We start from the raw sequence: 15,984 nt of genomic DNA, 5'->3' as shown, positions 1-15,984 counted from the left end.
TAAATAAACAATAATTATCTGATTTTGGAAACAGGCTTTCCAACGGCATACGATTTATTACTAAGAAACATTGTTACAATGAAATAATCCACCAAACAAACATTTCCTCACTTTTTGTGCTAAATTTAGTTCATGATATCATCAACAGATTCAGAGAATCTGGAGAAATCTCTGTGTGCAAAGGACTAGGCTGAAGGTTAATATTGGAGGCTTGTGATATATGGGCTTTCAGGTGGTGATGCATTAAATCAGGCATGATTCTGTTCGGGAAATCCCTACATGCAACTCAGAAACAATTCCAGAAAACACTGACTGTCAACACAGTTCACCATACCAGCCACAAATGTATTTTAAAACTGTATTACAAAGAAGCCATGTGTAAACTCAGTCCAGAAATGCTGCAAACTTCTCTGGGCCAAAGTTAATTTGAAATGGACAGAGGCAAAATGGAAAACTGTTCTGTGGTCCGATTAATCAAAATTTGAAATTTCATTTGGAAACTAGGGATACCATGTTCTGTGGACAAAAGAGGAGAGCGACCATCCACTTGTTATCAGCATTATTGAATATATTACATATCATATGTTGTTATCAGTTCCAAAGCCTGCATCATAATAGGCTTGTTAGATTTGAAAATAATGACCTTCTGTTTTTATTTACATTTTACACAGTGTCCAAACTATTTTCGAATTGGGGTTGTGCTGTTATATGCATGACGGAGGAGTATGTTAACACATCAACAAGATTGCACAAAATAAAAAATAAAAAAAGTAAATGTTTTACAATTGAAAATATCAACAAGAGGACTGAAAATGTGGAAGGGGTTGAACTATTTTTAAACAATACTTAAAAATGACAAGCTTAGGTCATCAGTTGAAGAGTCATGGACTTCAAACTTATAAGCCAGGAGTTCAAGGTTTTCCTTTTTGTATCATTTATAAAAACAAAAGAAAAATTCTTTTGACAGTCTAAATGTGTATTTTTGTATGATTAAGAGGTCTTGTTTTCCTCTACCGCTCTATTTATCTATTTATTTATGTATTCATTGATTTATTTATTCATTGAGTGATTCATTGATTCATTCATTCTGCTGTTTCTACCATACAGAGGGTGGCGGTAGTGCGTTAAAACGGCCTGTCCTTCGGACGCCCTGGCAATAAAACAAGAGAAGAAGAAGACCCCAGGCTGAATGCGGAACTGACACCCAGCGTATCTGTTTACATGGAGCTTGGGACATCGTTGAACATCATGTCTTTCAGGTGACACCTACGTTTAAAGGTACGTTGGATACTCTGAAATCTGAACATAAACACATAATGACAGAATAACCGGTACATGTATAAATGTGATCGAAATAACACATGAATGGTTTAGATAGAGGTTTGTTAAGCCCAGACTAACTGGTCCACACTTCCACAGTGTCCACCCACGAGGGTGTATTTTGGTTTCTCTACTGGCTCATAACGTTATTATGTGAAGTCGACTGAACAGCTTCACCGAAAATGATCAGGTTTTTGATATTCAGTCTTGACATTTTGTTACGTTTTTGTGCATTGGGTCAAACATAAAAATCAGGCAGCTTGCTCACTGCGCTAATATTAGTGATATTAGTGCAGCATATTACGTGTAATGATTGGTAAGTTAAAAGGTGTATTTGTTAACCTTTTCAAGGTACCCGCTTTCCTACCTTGAATCCTCCTGTCTGAATTATATTATATTGCAAAAGATTTTGTCGTTATTTCATTTTCAGCTCAAATTTCTTTTTTAAGGTCAGACTGGACTAAATAACAGATGCTTGGCAGCTGATGTTGCATTTTATTTATTATTCGTGTTGTCTTGTAGCTTTTAAACCATGTAAAGTGAAAGTATGTGTATATTGGCTGTCAGACAGAGAAAAAGAAATAAAACACATCTCAAAAATGGTTTTGAACTTATTAAAGCTAGTGTTTTTCTTTTGTTTTTGTTTTTGCTGCTGAAAATTTAAGTTGACCAAAAATGTAACCTTCCCTAGTTTACTTTATTTAAAAAAAAAATAATTTCCATTTTATTCACAGCCCAATTGGAAAGGTAAGTCTTTGTAACCATTCCATTTGATATTATCCTCATTATGTACGGGAGCATCTAAAAAAATGAATGTCGTGAATTTGACTTTGACACTGAAGTTCTTTTATCCCCAGTGTTTTAATTCAAGAAGTAAAACTTCCATATACAGCTCATACAAAGTGAAACATTTCAAGACTTTTTTGTTTGCGTACTGTGACCAAGAAAAAAAAAACAAAAACAAAAAAACAATCTAAATTTTTACATTACAAAACATCAGTTCTGGAAAATTATCCTCTTTTTCATTTATATACAGTAATTGGGTGGAGCTCCCCTATTGCAAATTACTGCATCTATGCAACATGTAGCAATCAGTCTGTCGCACTGAGATGCTAAGAAGCCCAAGTTACTCTTATAGCAGCCTTCAGCTCATCTGTATTGTTGAGTCTGGTGTCTCTCATCTTCCTCTTGACATTCCCCCAGAGATTCTCTGTGGGGTTCAGGCCAGACCAGGTGGTTGGCCAATCAAGCACAGTAACACCCTGGTCAGCAAACCAGTTTCTGGTAGTTTTGGCTTCACTGTGGGGAGGTGCTAACCTGACACCCCAGATAGATGTGTGAAACACATCCATCTGGAAAACCCACTCATAGACAGTGTTTGGGGAAAGGGCATAGCCTTTGAAAAAAAACAAATCTCGGAGGGTGATTGGATGTATGTTCTGTCCGTCACATCTTTACGGGCCAATCAGAGTAACTTTTGTCATTTTTGAATAGAAACAACTCACTGCTGTTCTTTGTTCTTTTAACGAAAAAATGTCATTAAGTTCTGATAAAACTGGCGCTTTAGCAGTATCCACGCTAATGTCTTCCGCCATAATGGCTCTTATTGCTGCTTGCTTACGTCACGACTCTGCCGCACTGGGAAGTAGTGCCCCTGTTGCTGATTGGTCCTGTCACTTTCTCACCGGGCCCAAACTGTTCAGACGGGAGCTTAGCAAGATGGATCCCCCAGTGAGAAACACGGAAATGGGCGTATCCATCTGCTTTGCAAGGTTAGGCAGGTGCCTAGTCCTGCAACAAAATAAATCAGTATCTCAAAGTTTCTCAGCAGATGACATGGCAGCCCAAACCATCACTGACCGTGGAAACTGTCAACTCGGGACTTAAAGCACCTTGGTCTCTTAGACCTTTCCCCAGACTCTGGGACCTTGATTTCTTAATGAAATTCAAAATTAAGTCTGTGGTTCAGGATTGGCTTGACACTAAGAACACGACATCTGTGTGTGGTGGCTCTTGATACACTGACTCCAGCTTCAGTCCACTCCTTGTCAAGTTCCCCTAAGTTCTTATATCTGCTTTGTATGCCGTCCTGTGAAGGCTGAGCTCATCCCTGTTGTTGTGCTCCATTCCTTAACGCACTTTTCTCTTCCAGTCAACTTTCCATGGATATGATCAGATGCAGCCTTTGAGAACAACCTTTCAGTAGTGACCTTCTGTGGCTTTCTCTCCTTGTGGAGGGTGTCAGTGATTGTCTTCTGGACAAGAGTCAAGTTGCATGTTGTCTGTGTATTTCTACACTGTGCTAACTCTGGGAGATCACATATCTTTTAAACTGCGTGTGCTATGTTATTAAGTGATGACATATCTGTGCTTGGGCCTGATTGGACTTGGAGCAATTTGGCCTTCAGCTTTATTGTAAAAACCAATGAAAAAAGTATAGCCCCTAAGTTCTGCATAGTCTGTCTGTGCAGCATTCTGTGTGCTCTGTGCACACTGGAGCACATCAGCCCCTGTCTGGTAGGGGTGGGTAAAAATATCGATTAATCGATGCATTGCAGTATTTCCCCCCTCAATTCAATATCGATTCAGCAAATTGTCTGAATCGATTCACCTCCTGGCCAGTAGGGGTCGCTGTGCGAGTGATTCGCGTTGTATGGATGGAGGCCGCACTCGACCAAACAACAACCAACCATAACCATGTTATGTGAGGTTTATCACAATTTCCAAGAGGAAAGACATATTATTAAAGTTTACATGCACTTCACTTTTTCAGTGTTTATACAGAACTGGCATGTTTTTACTTTATTACTCCTTATGCACATATAAGTTATTATGGTGCAGATTTTTATTTTCAGATGTTTTATTGCTAAAAAATGTGAGGTGACCTGCCACATATGTTCACATGGGAATGAAAATAATTATTAAAAATTGTCAGCAGGTCATTTGTGTATTTCTACTTCTTACTGAATCAACATCAAAGCATTTAAATCAATATTGAATCGATATTGAATTGAATCACAACCTAAAGAATCGAAATCGAATTGAATCGTGAGGTTCTTAGCAATACCCAGCCCTACTGTCTGGTCAGTCTTTGGGTTTCTTTAGCACAAGCTGCGGACTGTCTCAAGTGTGTGCCAGAAGCGCCACTCCACTCTGCTGGAGATACATGATGAGGCTCTCAACTGAATCATCGTTATGTCAAAAAAGAACAGCAAATCAACTCCAGACAGGCAAAATGACGTGCTATTTATATATTTCTTTTTATTCCTATGTTAACTTGTGATCACACGATCTGTGCTCTACACCAGAAACAGTCAGACCCTGTGGGCAAGGGCACACAGACTTGAACACAGACTGACTAAGGAATTTGGGGTTAGTCTTCTATTTGTTGTGTTAATGAGGTGTCAGTCTGATGTCACTGTTGTGTTGTTGCAGTGATGTGTGAAGCAGCAGAGAAGGACCTGTATGCTGTCCTGGGAGCCAGCCCTTCAGACTCAGTCCAGCAACTCAGGCACAGATACCAGCAGCTGGCCTTACAGGTAAACACACTGCTCTGCACGCCATCAAAGCAACACTATACAATGATGCTGCATAATGTAATAAGGAAGGGCCTTATATCTGCCTCAGCAGTGCTCTGCTCATTTTAAAAATGAGCACATCCAGACTGTACACTGTTTGGATGTTTGTAAACAGTTATTGTGTCTTTATGCTGCATTTATGATTGGACTGGATGCATGTTTGACCGCTGGCTGCAAAACAGGGATAATAAAATGAGCCTTGAACCTTTATGGCCAGTCTGAATAATGTAAGGAATTAATCGCTCTTCCTCTTTGTTTGACATTATTTGTGTGCTTATGCTATTGTATGTAAATTTTAGTACCATCCAGACCGTGTTGGCAGCGCATGTTCATCAGAAGCAGAGTCTGCTGTGAAAAAATTCTTAGAAGTTGATGCTGCCTGGAGGATCCTCAGTGACCAGGACACCAGGAGGCAGTATGACTTACAGAGGAGAGGTAAGACAATGATTATCAGTGACTGGACCTAAAACTTCATGAATAAGTTTTAAGGCATATCAGTCAATGATGGGACAGAACTGCTGACAGTGTAAGTCAAGCAACAGTAAAATTCTTACCTTATAAGTAGCAAGAAAACAGGTCAAAGCTCAGCTCCTGTTTTTCCAAGTAATAGAGGAATATGTGGTAAGTGTGCCTCTCAACCACTTTGTAGTCAGAACCCGCCTAAGTTTCTGGTTTTTTTTTTCAAACTGAAGGTACAGCAAGGAAGGATGAACTATAAATAGTTATTTCTCTCTTCAGCTCTATTATAATCGAATACAAATATTTATTTATTTGTTTCTGACTAACCAGACAGACTTAGGGAAGTTTTTAACATGCACCCCCCAAAGTAACCAGATTAAAAAAAATGAAATGTCAAAGGAAAATGACCAGAAACTGGACCAACCATTAGAGGTGTCCCTGCAAAAGGCTGATGCCTTTGGGGTCATTGGCATTGCAAAGTTTTAGAGCCCCTAAAAGCCTGCTTTAAGTTTAAAACAGTAACAGTGGATGCAGAGTTTTCTAACTTAGACCATGGCACTCTGCCATAGTCTAATTTTCCCCACCAACAATACATGTTCTATAGCTGATATCCCGTTGGAGTGCTTGGCAGTGAACCATAGTGAGCATGAGCTGTGCTGCGCACACAGTGAACAGCTCCAGAGAAAAAGGTGCAGATGAATGCTCTGTACTGTGGGATTGACCTTCAGACAATCAGAGCCTGGAGGAGACAAAGCTTTGAGAAGTTTCAAGTGAAACAGTACTTTCTCATCGGTTTCTGTTCCCCTCCACCTCATACCCCTGTAGGATCTGCGAATCATCATGGATTCATTTGCTCCCACTGTGTCTCTCTTATGCAATGGGCTGGGCAGTGCTTTTCGTTGTCTTAAGAAATATTCTGGTAATATTCTCATTTTAAGTGGACAAATCTCAGTGTGCAAGCGAATGATTGAGGAGACTGAGCTTAAATCAGACGTATCAATTTACTTGAATCATCATTTCTGTATTTATAGCGGATTTAAAGCACTATTTGTGTTAATGATGACAAAGTATTTCTCTCTAGACTGTGAACTTCATATAGAAATTAAATTTAACACATAACATTTAAATAGATTTTGTTCTATTTAGACATACAGTGCTTAACAAATGTATTAGACCACCACCCAAAGTAAGGTTTATGCCACAGCTGCCCTAAATTAACAGCATTGGTAATTACCAAAATCATTTTTTATGTTTCTGCAATGGTTAATACACCAATATGTAGAAGCTCTTTAACCCAAATGATATTTTTAATGCTAAAATTTAATTATTATTGTTATCCATGAATTTTCCAATTTACTGATTTACAAAAAAGAAAAAACTGAAAAAATAGTAAAGCACATTATTATTTCTTGATTAATATGTCAAATTATAGTTATTTACTTGCATTCCTTAACAGAAAAAAATGAGTTTTAGTGGTTGAATGTTATGCTTGATTCATTTCTGACTTCTCAGAGAAGCCCAGTGAGCCGGCTCAAATTTGGGTATAAAAAGGTAATTCAGTTTGAAATCCCTCATTCCTGCTAAAAATGGTTAAACCTGGAGAGCTCACTGAAAATGAAAGAGTCCACATTAAAGCTCTTCATGATGGTGGATGGTCTCTGAGACAAATGTGACAGGTGGTCTAATAAATTTGTTAAGCAATGTATTTGAATACAGGAAATAAAGGCTGTGGCATAGTTTTCTGGTGGAGATTAGTTAAAGTTAAAACCAGAGATGATCATGTGACCTGTTGCAGTTTGAAAGATTTCTTTTTATGGACATGAAATAAAACTCCATAAAAAAATAAGGTAAAAAAAATCTTTTTGATGTGATTAAAATGTTTTTTTAAGAAAATAAATTCTGTATCATCCAGTAAATTTATAGTCAAGTCAGACCAGGAAAACAATGAAAATTGGAATCAGACAATCAAATTCTAATCACTACACTTCTGATTTGATTACTAAAAATTGGTGAAAGAGAACGAAATTTTTCATGATTTAGCCTTTTAATTTTACTTTCAAAGTACACAAGATCAATGCTTGCACTTCAAAAGGTCAGAGGTTTTTTTTTTCTCCTTGGGGAACATGCAACTGGCATTCTCTTGGTAGTTTGGAGAGAACCCCACCATAGTCCCTTAAAATCCTGTGGGAAACACTGGTGGATGTGAAAAAGGAAATATTAACTCAGCCAAAGAAATGTTTTCATTAGTCCAGTCAGAATTTCAAGTATGAAAGGGTCATTAATCAACTTAATGTTGTTTAGTCAATGCTTTATGCTCCTTAAAGCTTCTCCATCCTCTTCATCATTAATTCAATGTTAAATTAACGCTGGTTAAGCAGCAATTATTTCCTACACAGAGTAACATTAATTAAAACCCAGGTAAAATTTAACACTAATTATTCATGCTTCAAAGTCATTATCACTGTCAAACTGTATGACTTGATAATGACTGTTTCCTCAAGAGTGAACTGTGAAACAGAAGAGTGTGTGAACACCCAGCTGCTCTCCATTTGTCAGTCCATCCATAAAGGTTCCTTCAGTCACTTTTCATCCATTTATTGACGTCTCTGGTTCTGTCTTCTGTTTCAAAATATGGGTGTTTTAGTGGCCTTGTGATCGAGGTCAAAGTCATAAAATCTATTCAACTTTTCTAAGCTTTGCAAGTGTTTATGTCCACATATCAGTAAAAATTAAAGAGGCTATACAAAGACAGGAGATAGATCTTTAGAACTTCTGCCAGTTTGAGTTTTCTATTATGGTAAATCATTGTTTCCTTAGAGCATTACTAAAGACAGACTGAGATTTTATGTAAACACATGAGACTAGGGTCACATTTCACATTATAAAGTGCCGTTTTTTTTTTTGTTTTTTTTTTTTTCATTTGACGCCTTATTCCTCCTTTTGTCTCATACATTTATCCTCATTTCTTTCTATTCACAATATCTAACTAGGAGTAAGGAGGATGATGGAGGGTTGATAACTTGGCCCTGTATGCACCTGGTGTTACCTTGTAGAAAGCACAAAAAGATAGCTCTAACTAGAGCTGTGTGTATGTCCTTTTAAAATGTCTATGTACGCATTCATATTCAATCCTTCATTCCAGGGGTCGGCAACCTTTTCTGTTGAAAGAGCCATTTATAAGGTTAAGGCTAAGTCATACTTTATTAATCCCCGAAGGGAATTTTACCATCTACAGTCTATTGTTGAACATGCTACACCCACATAGACTGAATGTCATGCAAATACACATGCACAAACAGGATCCCCATGGTCATGCACTAATGGAAGTCCTTCCAGACTGAGCTACTGCTGCCGATACCCACTTCCAGAAAATCTTTGAAGAGTTGCAAAACACATTTAAACCTTAGAATGAAGGCTAAGCAGTCAATGGAGTCTTTACCTATCAACATAACTGATTGAGTCAAAGGTGTGTGGCCATCCATTGGTATGTTTTATTACACTAATAACTCTACAGTTAGTCATATTATTTTATTCTTATTTGGCATTTTAATCAATATTTTCATTTTGATGCATTTATGGATTTAGAACTACGATAGAAATAACTGTGAATATATTTCATTATCTTTATGTATAAGTGCTTTTATCAACCAGCATTTATTATTTATTTTTATCTTAAATGGTACTGATGTAATCATTATCATTATTTCTTTATTCACCCACACACACTTGTTACACTTACTGTCAGAAAAAGTTAATGTAGGATACTGTAGTGCCCTGCTGTTCACCTATAGATGAAACCTTCTCTACTTCATCTCCTCTCTCTCTCTGTCTCTGTCTATGTCTGTCTACATCACATACAGGAATGTTGTGGCAAAGATGGCATCCATGATCATTTGGTCACAGACTGCACCAAAGTGGCAAAGTGAGCTGAAAAGTATGACATTGTGTGATCCATATGTAGAATTTAAACGAGAGATCAAACTGGAAAAGTATTTATTATGTGGTAACCAAAAGTATAGACGAGCCATCTGTACCTGTAGATCAAATAACACTAGGATACCTAAAATCACTGGAAGATATAAGGGCTAGACAGAAATCAAAGGATCTGTAACCTTTGTAATGATTATCGTCCAGCTGATGATTACCATCTTTTGTTTTTGGTGCATAATGAGTCATAAAGAAAGGTATGTTAAGGTTGCAATCAGAGCAACTAAAAGTTATTGGTCAACTTGGTGCTTTTTTGAAGAACACTGTTCCATTATTTAAGTGATACTTACTGTGACATTTACATGCCGTGTGCTATCTTTGTGTTTTTTTTTTTTTATTGTATGCTCTGTTTGTGCTCCATACTATGTGACCATGGTCTGTGTCAATAAGCTAATAAATGAAATGAACAATGCAATTTCAAGGACATACTGGAGCAATAACAAAAATCACTCAAAATATCCATGAGAGAGCAGAATTAGCTGTTTGTAGCCTTTCTCCTTCCTTCACTCCCTATAAGAGACAGATGTCAGTCAGCAGTGTGGACAGCGGCGCATCAACACACATACCATCTTTGACACAAACATCAACAATCTCATCTTTTACAACAAAAATGGTTCTTCAGATCCTTCTGATTGAGGATACTGTGAATCTCTGTGTGGCCCTTCTCTGGGACCTATTAGCCTGGAGGGACCCTAACAGGAACATATAGTTCCTGTCAAACCCCCCCTCCCCCCCAAAAAAACCACTGGGACGACTGGGGCTTCAGAAAACCCCTCCACACCAACATAAAGGCTGTTTTGAAATATAGTCTTCACAGATATTTTTCTTATTCCATGTATCATGGTTTTAATAATGCATTATTTACTATGATCTTAATCTTCTCCAGCCCAGGAGCTGAAGCAGGACTGGCCAGTGGATTCTACAGTTTATCTGGAGGATATGACCTGGGACCAGGGTAACTGCATATTTAATACAATACATTATAAAAACAAATTATTTCACCTTGATTATGACAGGATAAAAAAGTGAAATTGATGTCCACTGTATAGCAATAAAAATACTGTGAAATTGAACATATGTTTTGTTTTTTTAAAAAAATACTGAATAGCCTTATTGTAAATGCAACAGTATTTGATATTCTACTTTTTAAAAATGAGACAAAATAAGTTTGTAGTTAACACGAGGACCCACATCTTTTTAATTGCTTTAATATTTATATTAATTTCATTGAAAGATTTTATTTGTGACACATAATTCTTAAACATGGTTTTAGATTATGTCCTGATCATAGTAAACATGTATGCTCACTGTATGATGAAGGAAGGCCATGTCTTTAGTATTTAATGTAAAATTGAAGTGTGTTTTGTTTCAGGGGAGTGTGTGTACACATACTGCTGTCGCTGTGGAGGAAGGTTTGACGTCTCTATGGAGGAGGTAGAGGAGGAGACACAGCAGCAGGATGATGAAGAGGAACACAGAGGAGTGGTTGTTTGCTGTGACACATGTTCCCTCAGTGTTTACGTCACATGGTCATCACATTCAAAGACTCAAATCTTAAAATCTCAATAATATTTATGTGAAACTTTGATGCTGCTAAGATGGACTGTCATTTTATTAATATTTCCCTTCTGGAAGAGGCAGATAATTATCAAACTGTTGTTTTTGGTCATCTGAAGTGGACAGAGCAAGAGTCCTTCAACATCCCGGATACGTTCAACATCTCCATCACTTCTGTAAGGGGACTATAGAGCAGGGACACCAATTAAGTAACCTGACACACCAGATGGATGTGTTTCACACATCCATCTGGAAAACCTCCAATTGACAGTGTTTGTGAAAGGGCAGAGCCTTTGAAAAGAAACTTGGAGGGTGATTGGATGAATGTTTTGTCTGTCACATCTTTACAGGCCAATCAGGGCAACAAAACACATGACTATTAGACTCTTGCCAAATCTGTTTAGGAGAAGGGCAAAACATTGTTTCCATAAAGAAAAGAACTCAGTGCTGTTCTTTGTTCTCTTTTTAACAAAGAAATGTTATCAAGTTCTGATAAAACTGGCACTGTAGCTGGTTAGGGCAGTTTTAGATTAACTAAGAGTGAGCAAAGGTAGATGTTTATTGTGTTTATACACAATGGCTCATTAGCGTTAGTGAATAGGAACGCTGCGAGCTCTATTTTGAGGATACAGAGAAACAAACTGTATTTGGGCATGTCCTACAATGTTCTGCACACAATCTGGGCTCTTAGTGAGGCACAAGGTTCTAAGAGGTTTACATGGCTGATTTCTGACTTTATTCTGAAGTAGACTGAACTCCATTTGGCTCATTTACCCTCTCTCCTTTCATTGTGCCCCTGAACACACACACAAAACTGTATGGAATATGTCGATCATGGATTTAAGTCATACCTGCAGAACTATCCCCACAACATCGGGAACAAGCAGAAAGCATCAGTCCCGTTAAAAGTTAAGAGAGACGAGATGAACATGTCCACATAAGGCCCATCTTTGTCAATTACTAAAATCTCCAGAAACACCAATAGGATCCCGTGTAAACAAATGTTCAACATGAAATAAAGATAGGCTGTAAAAATGTATCGACTTATTCTCTCGACTGGAATTCATGGCTATTTCTCAATTGGGTACATAATGTTCACCAGACAGTCTGAACTAGCATCAGTGGGCTCATAACTCCAGTGATCTGTTGTGAGAGTTGGTGCTTCTGCATTCCTGTGAAGAACAGCTGGAAACTAAAGTTATAACATGGTTCTCAAATATGTATAAGTTACTGATCCTTATGAAAAGGAGTTTATAAAGCAGTTAACATCAAAATGCCACCAGCAAGAACTCTAATGTTGTCAATGGTCCAGATACCTGTAGAAATCCCACATAAAAAAATCTTTTTTTTGAACATCAGATTCATTTGTATGACTGTTTCTAACTACTGTGTATCATTAAAACAAAAAAGATGAATCATTGCAATCTTAAGACAATATTAGCTGCTGGGCTTATATTGGCTGCATTTCCTTTGAACTGCTGACATTGCACTGTGCACACATAGCTCAGATAGTAAGTGCTGCTATAGCTTCTGTATTAATGTTCATGATGTAAACTAAAACCATGCTCAAACTATTTGAATCATGTCAGTGTGTGAGGATAAAACAGGAACTGGTTTGAGATGCTCTGAATAAGCCAAAGCACTTCATTTTTCATACTAAAAATGCCTTTACAAGCATGTAGCTAGCTTGAGAGTGTGTACAGGGACCTCAGTTTTACCTATAGACCAACATTTTCCTTCTAATTGTTTTAGTGAAACATTTTTCTCCCCTTAAGCTGTCAGCACAGAGCTCAGAGTCTGTCATACTGTTTACTTTGTGGTGTGTTGTCAACTGTGTAATATCGCCCTTTAGTGTTGTGGAGGCTGTCAGTGAAGTCATCAGGGGAATTGTTGTGAGGTAATGTGTTGCTGGTTGCAGAAGGTGATGGTTTATCCTCTGGAGAGTTTAAGTGTGAGTCAGGGTGAGGAGCATCTAGAGACCTCAGAGTCTTGTCTACATGTCTGAACCTGCCTGATCACTGGCATGATGCTGCTTTGCATACCTGACGCTCATCAGCCACATCATACATAAAACCAAAACAGCCTGTTTTCAGAACCAGAGGCAGGGCTGTAACTCAGCCCCGTTCATTTTACCCTCTATCTTTAAGAGCCTTCCAGGGCCAGCTGCTGAGAAGCATCCACACAGCATGATGCTGCCACCATGTTTCAGTGAGGATGTTTGTGATCATGTGCAGTGTCTTGTCTGAGAGCAAAAGCACCATTTTGGTCTTATTAGACCAAAGAACTTTCTTTCACTTGACCATGGAGTCTCCCACATGCCCTTTGGCGAACTCGGGCAACAGTTCTTTTATGCAGAGTCTCTCCCATCTCAACTGCTGGAGCTTGTAACTCCTTCAGAGTAGTCATAGGTGTCTTGGTGGTCTGTCTCACTAGTCTCCTTCAGTTTGTGAGGACGGCCTGATCTAGATTTTTACACAATTTCTTGAATGATTTAACTGAACTCCAGGGGATGTTCAGGACCTTGGAATTGTTTATGTATCCATCTCCAGATTTATACTTTTCAATAACATTTTCTCTGAGTTGCTTGGAGTGTTCTTTTGTCTTCATGGTGTAATGGTAGCCAGGAATACTTATTAACCATTGACTGGGCTTTGAGACACAGGTGTCTTTATATTACAATCACTTGAGGCCCCTTCATTGCACTGAGGTGATCTCGATTTCAGTAACTGTGAGACTACTAGCACCAAAGCTGGACCTGTGTTGAATTAGGTCAGTCACTTTAAAGAGGGTGAATATTTATGTTATTTTACCTTACATATTTTTATTTAATCAACATTAATTTGTAGAAATCTGTTTACACTTTGACATTAAAGAGTTTAAAAAATATGTATTTATGTAAAAAAAAAATAAAAATAATATTGACCATGATTGATTTATAAAATAATAAAAAATGGATTTATGAAAGGGTAAAACATCGAAGAAGGTAAATACTTTATAGGCAGTGTAAATGGTCCTGGCTGTAAAAGAGAAAACTGTATTTCTATCTTCAGGGCTCATCCTCACATCCTTATTGGGGAATTACGACCCAGAAGTTGGAAATTTTTCAACCACTTAAATTTATCAATGAAATGTGTTGCAGTTTGGATGGTAAACTGAAAAAACATTTATGACTGAAAGGAGAGTCAGGACAAAACTGATGTGTAAAGCACATCATTACAGAAGCTCAGAGCACATTTTGCCCATATTTGTTTTGCTCTGTTGTTTTCTATTGATCTTGAGATAATCAACACATTTCCATAAGAATACCAGCTTTATTATCCCGGGATAATGAGAGAAAGATCTCTTAAACAAAACATACATGTTATGGAAAAACAGCTTTTCTTTTCCAGGCACACATTTCAATTGAGAACCACTTCTTTACACAATATTCCATCAATTTATCATCCCTCTTAATATCTTTGAAACATGTTTCTTCTTAAATTAAACCTGTGTCAGGGACAGCATGATGCATGTTTTCCTGTTAACCATTCCTTTGCAAAATAGAGAGTTTTAAAATAAAGGCACTTTGATTCAGCAGATTCACCCCTTAGGATTAATACACAACCATTACTCCCAGTGTCTCATCACTAGCTGAGGCACTCCTCTGGAGTAACACAAACTCTGAGTATTTGTCCCTAAATCACCAAACATTTTAAAATAGGGCACAGGCTAGAGGAAAAATGGATTCCCATTTAAACGTAAGAGTGAATTTTGTAGAGAGAAAACATGTTTAAATAGAGTAAAATGAGAAAAGAGTAAATCTTTTGTGTGATAGAGCTATATCCTGTGACCCTGAAAAATTACCCTGTGAGACCAGGGGGTCCCGACCCCCGGGTTGAGAACCAGCACCCTAAATGACAGAGCTGCTCTCCTCTCTGCGGGGCTGCGACAGACACACAAAGGGATAAAGGCTGGTAATGACTCTGCTGTCTTTCTGGTCACTCAGCCTGCAAAGGTCACAGCTGACAGAAGCTCCGAGTGATGATCATCTCTCATCTATTACCCCCCCAGCCCTCCCCACTCCACACACCCATCATCCCGACCCCCCTGATCAATCTATCCATACCTTACTGATCCTCACAGAGATGTGCTGAAGTGGAAGGAAGAGAAAGTTAGGATATTAAAAGTTGGACTCATAAACAGCTTCAGTGGTCAGCATCTTTAAAGACACACAGAGTCTGTGTGGATGTGCGTGTAGAGGGGGTGAGGGGTTAATAAAGGGTTGGTGGAATATTGATGTGAAGAACACACAGAGACATGCTGGGACACTAAATCACTTTCATCAACACACCACCTACAATTACAGCACTTTAGATCACTTTCTATCAGGAGTGAACCCCTGCCACAAACCCCCACACCCACCCTTTTTATTACACTGTAAAATCCTAAAACTCAGGCAGAATGGTGCGACAAAGTCACTGATCAGCCACTGAGGTAGTAACAGAGCTGACTGAGGGAAATGTGTAACACGTCGTTAGTATACATGGAAGAACGTTAAAGCTTACACTGTGTGTTTATACAACACACAGCTCTTTTGCCTCTGCAGTATCTTTAAATCAGTGGTTCTGGTCTAGTCATCAGACCCACCACCACATTCTTAAGGTGAAGTTGCCGCCCAGATTTCCAAAATTATTCAATCACCAAATTCATTTCATGAGAAATATTACAGTTTAGACTCTAGATGAAACAAAAGATATGACTGGACAAAGACACTGGACAAAAACCTTGTAGAGGGACCTGGATGTAACGGATGATCTCCACTTCATACCAGAAGTCGGACGAGCGCCGCCATATCTCGCCTTCAATACTGCTAGTCATTTGAACTGAACATTTCCTTTAAAGTTTTCTTCATGCATCGCCGCCATATTAATAAAGGAAAGTCCGCCACATAAGGAAATACACGTTTTCAGACTAACAAGCACAGTGATTACGTAAGATTAATTTAAATAAATCGATGTATGATCCAAATTCAACTAGCACTTTGCCCAGACATAATATGCGATGGGAGTAATGGATTACAAAGTAATCCGTTGGAGTGCTCAGA

General features: G+C 38.2%; 1 protein-coding gene across 1 annotated transcript; it reads left to right on the top strand.

Moving 5' to 3' along the window:
• The first annotated feature begins 1,185 nt into the window (after positions 1-1,185).
• dnajc24 (DnaJ (Hsp40) homolog, subfamily C, member 24) lies at positions 1,186-12,316 on the top strand. The gene is made up of 5 exons (XM_041794879.1): positions 1,186-1,278; positions 4,756-4,859; positions 5,198-5,333; positions 10,231-10,299; positions 10,717-12,316. The coding sequence occupies exons 2-5, from the start codon at positions 4,758-4,760 to the stop codon at positions 10,911-10,913; spliced, it is 504 nt and encodes a 167-aa protein (XP_041650813.1). The 5' UTR covers positions 1,186-1,278; positions 4,756-4,757; the 3' UTR covers positions 10,914-12,316.
• The last annotated feature ends 3,668 nt before the right edge of the window (positions 12,317-15,984 follow it).

The sequence above is a fragment of the Cheilinus undulatus genome, linkage group 9 (genome assembly GCF_018320785.1).
Source record: "Cheilinus undulatus linkage group 9, ASM1832078v1, whole genome shotgun sequence".
Classification (NCBI taxonomy): domain Eukaryota; kingdom Metazoa; phylum Chordata; class Actinopteri; order Labriformes; family Labridae; genus Cheilinus; species Cheilinus undulatus.
Note: the sequence above shows the minus strand (reverse complement) of the source record. Positions and strands in the feature narration are given on the sequence as shown.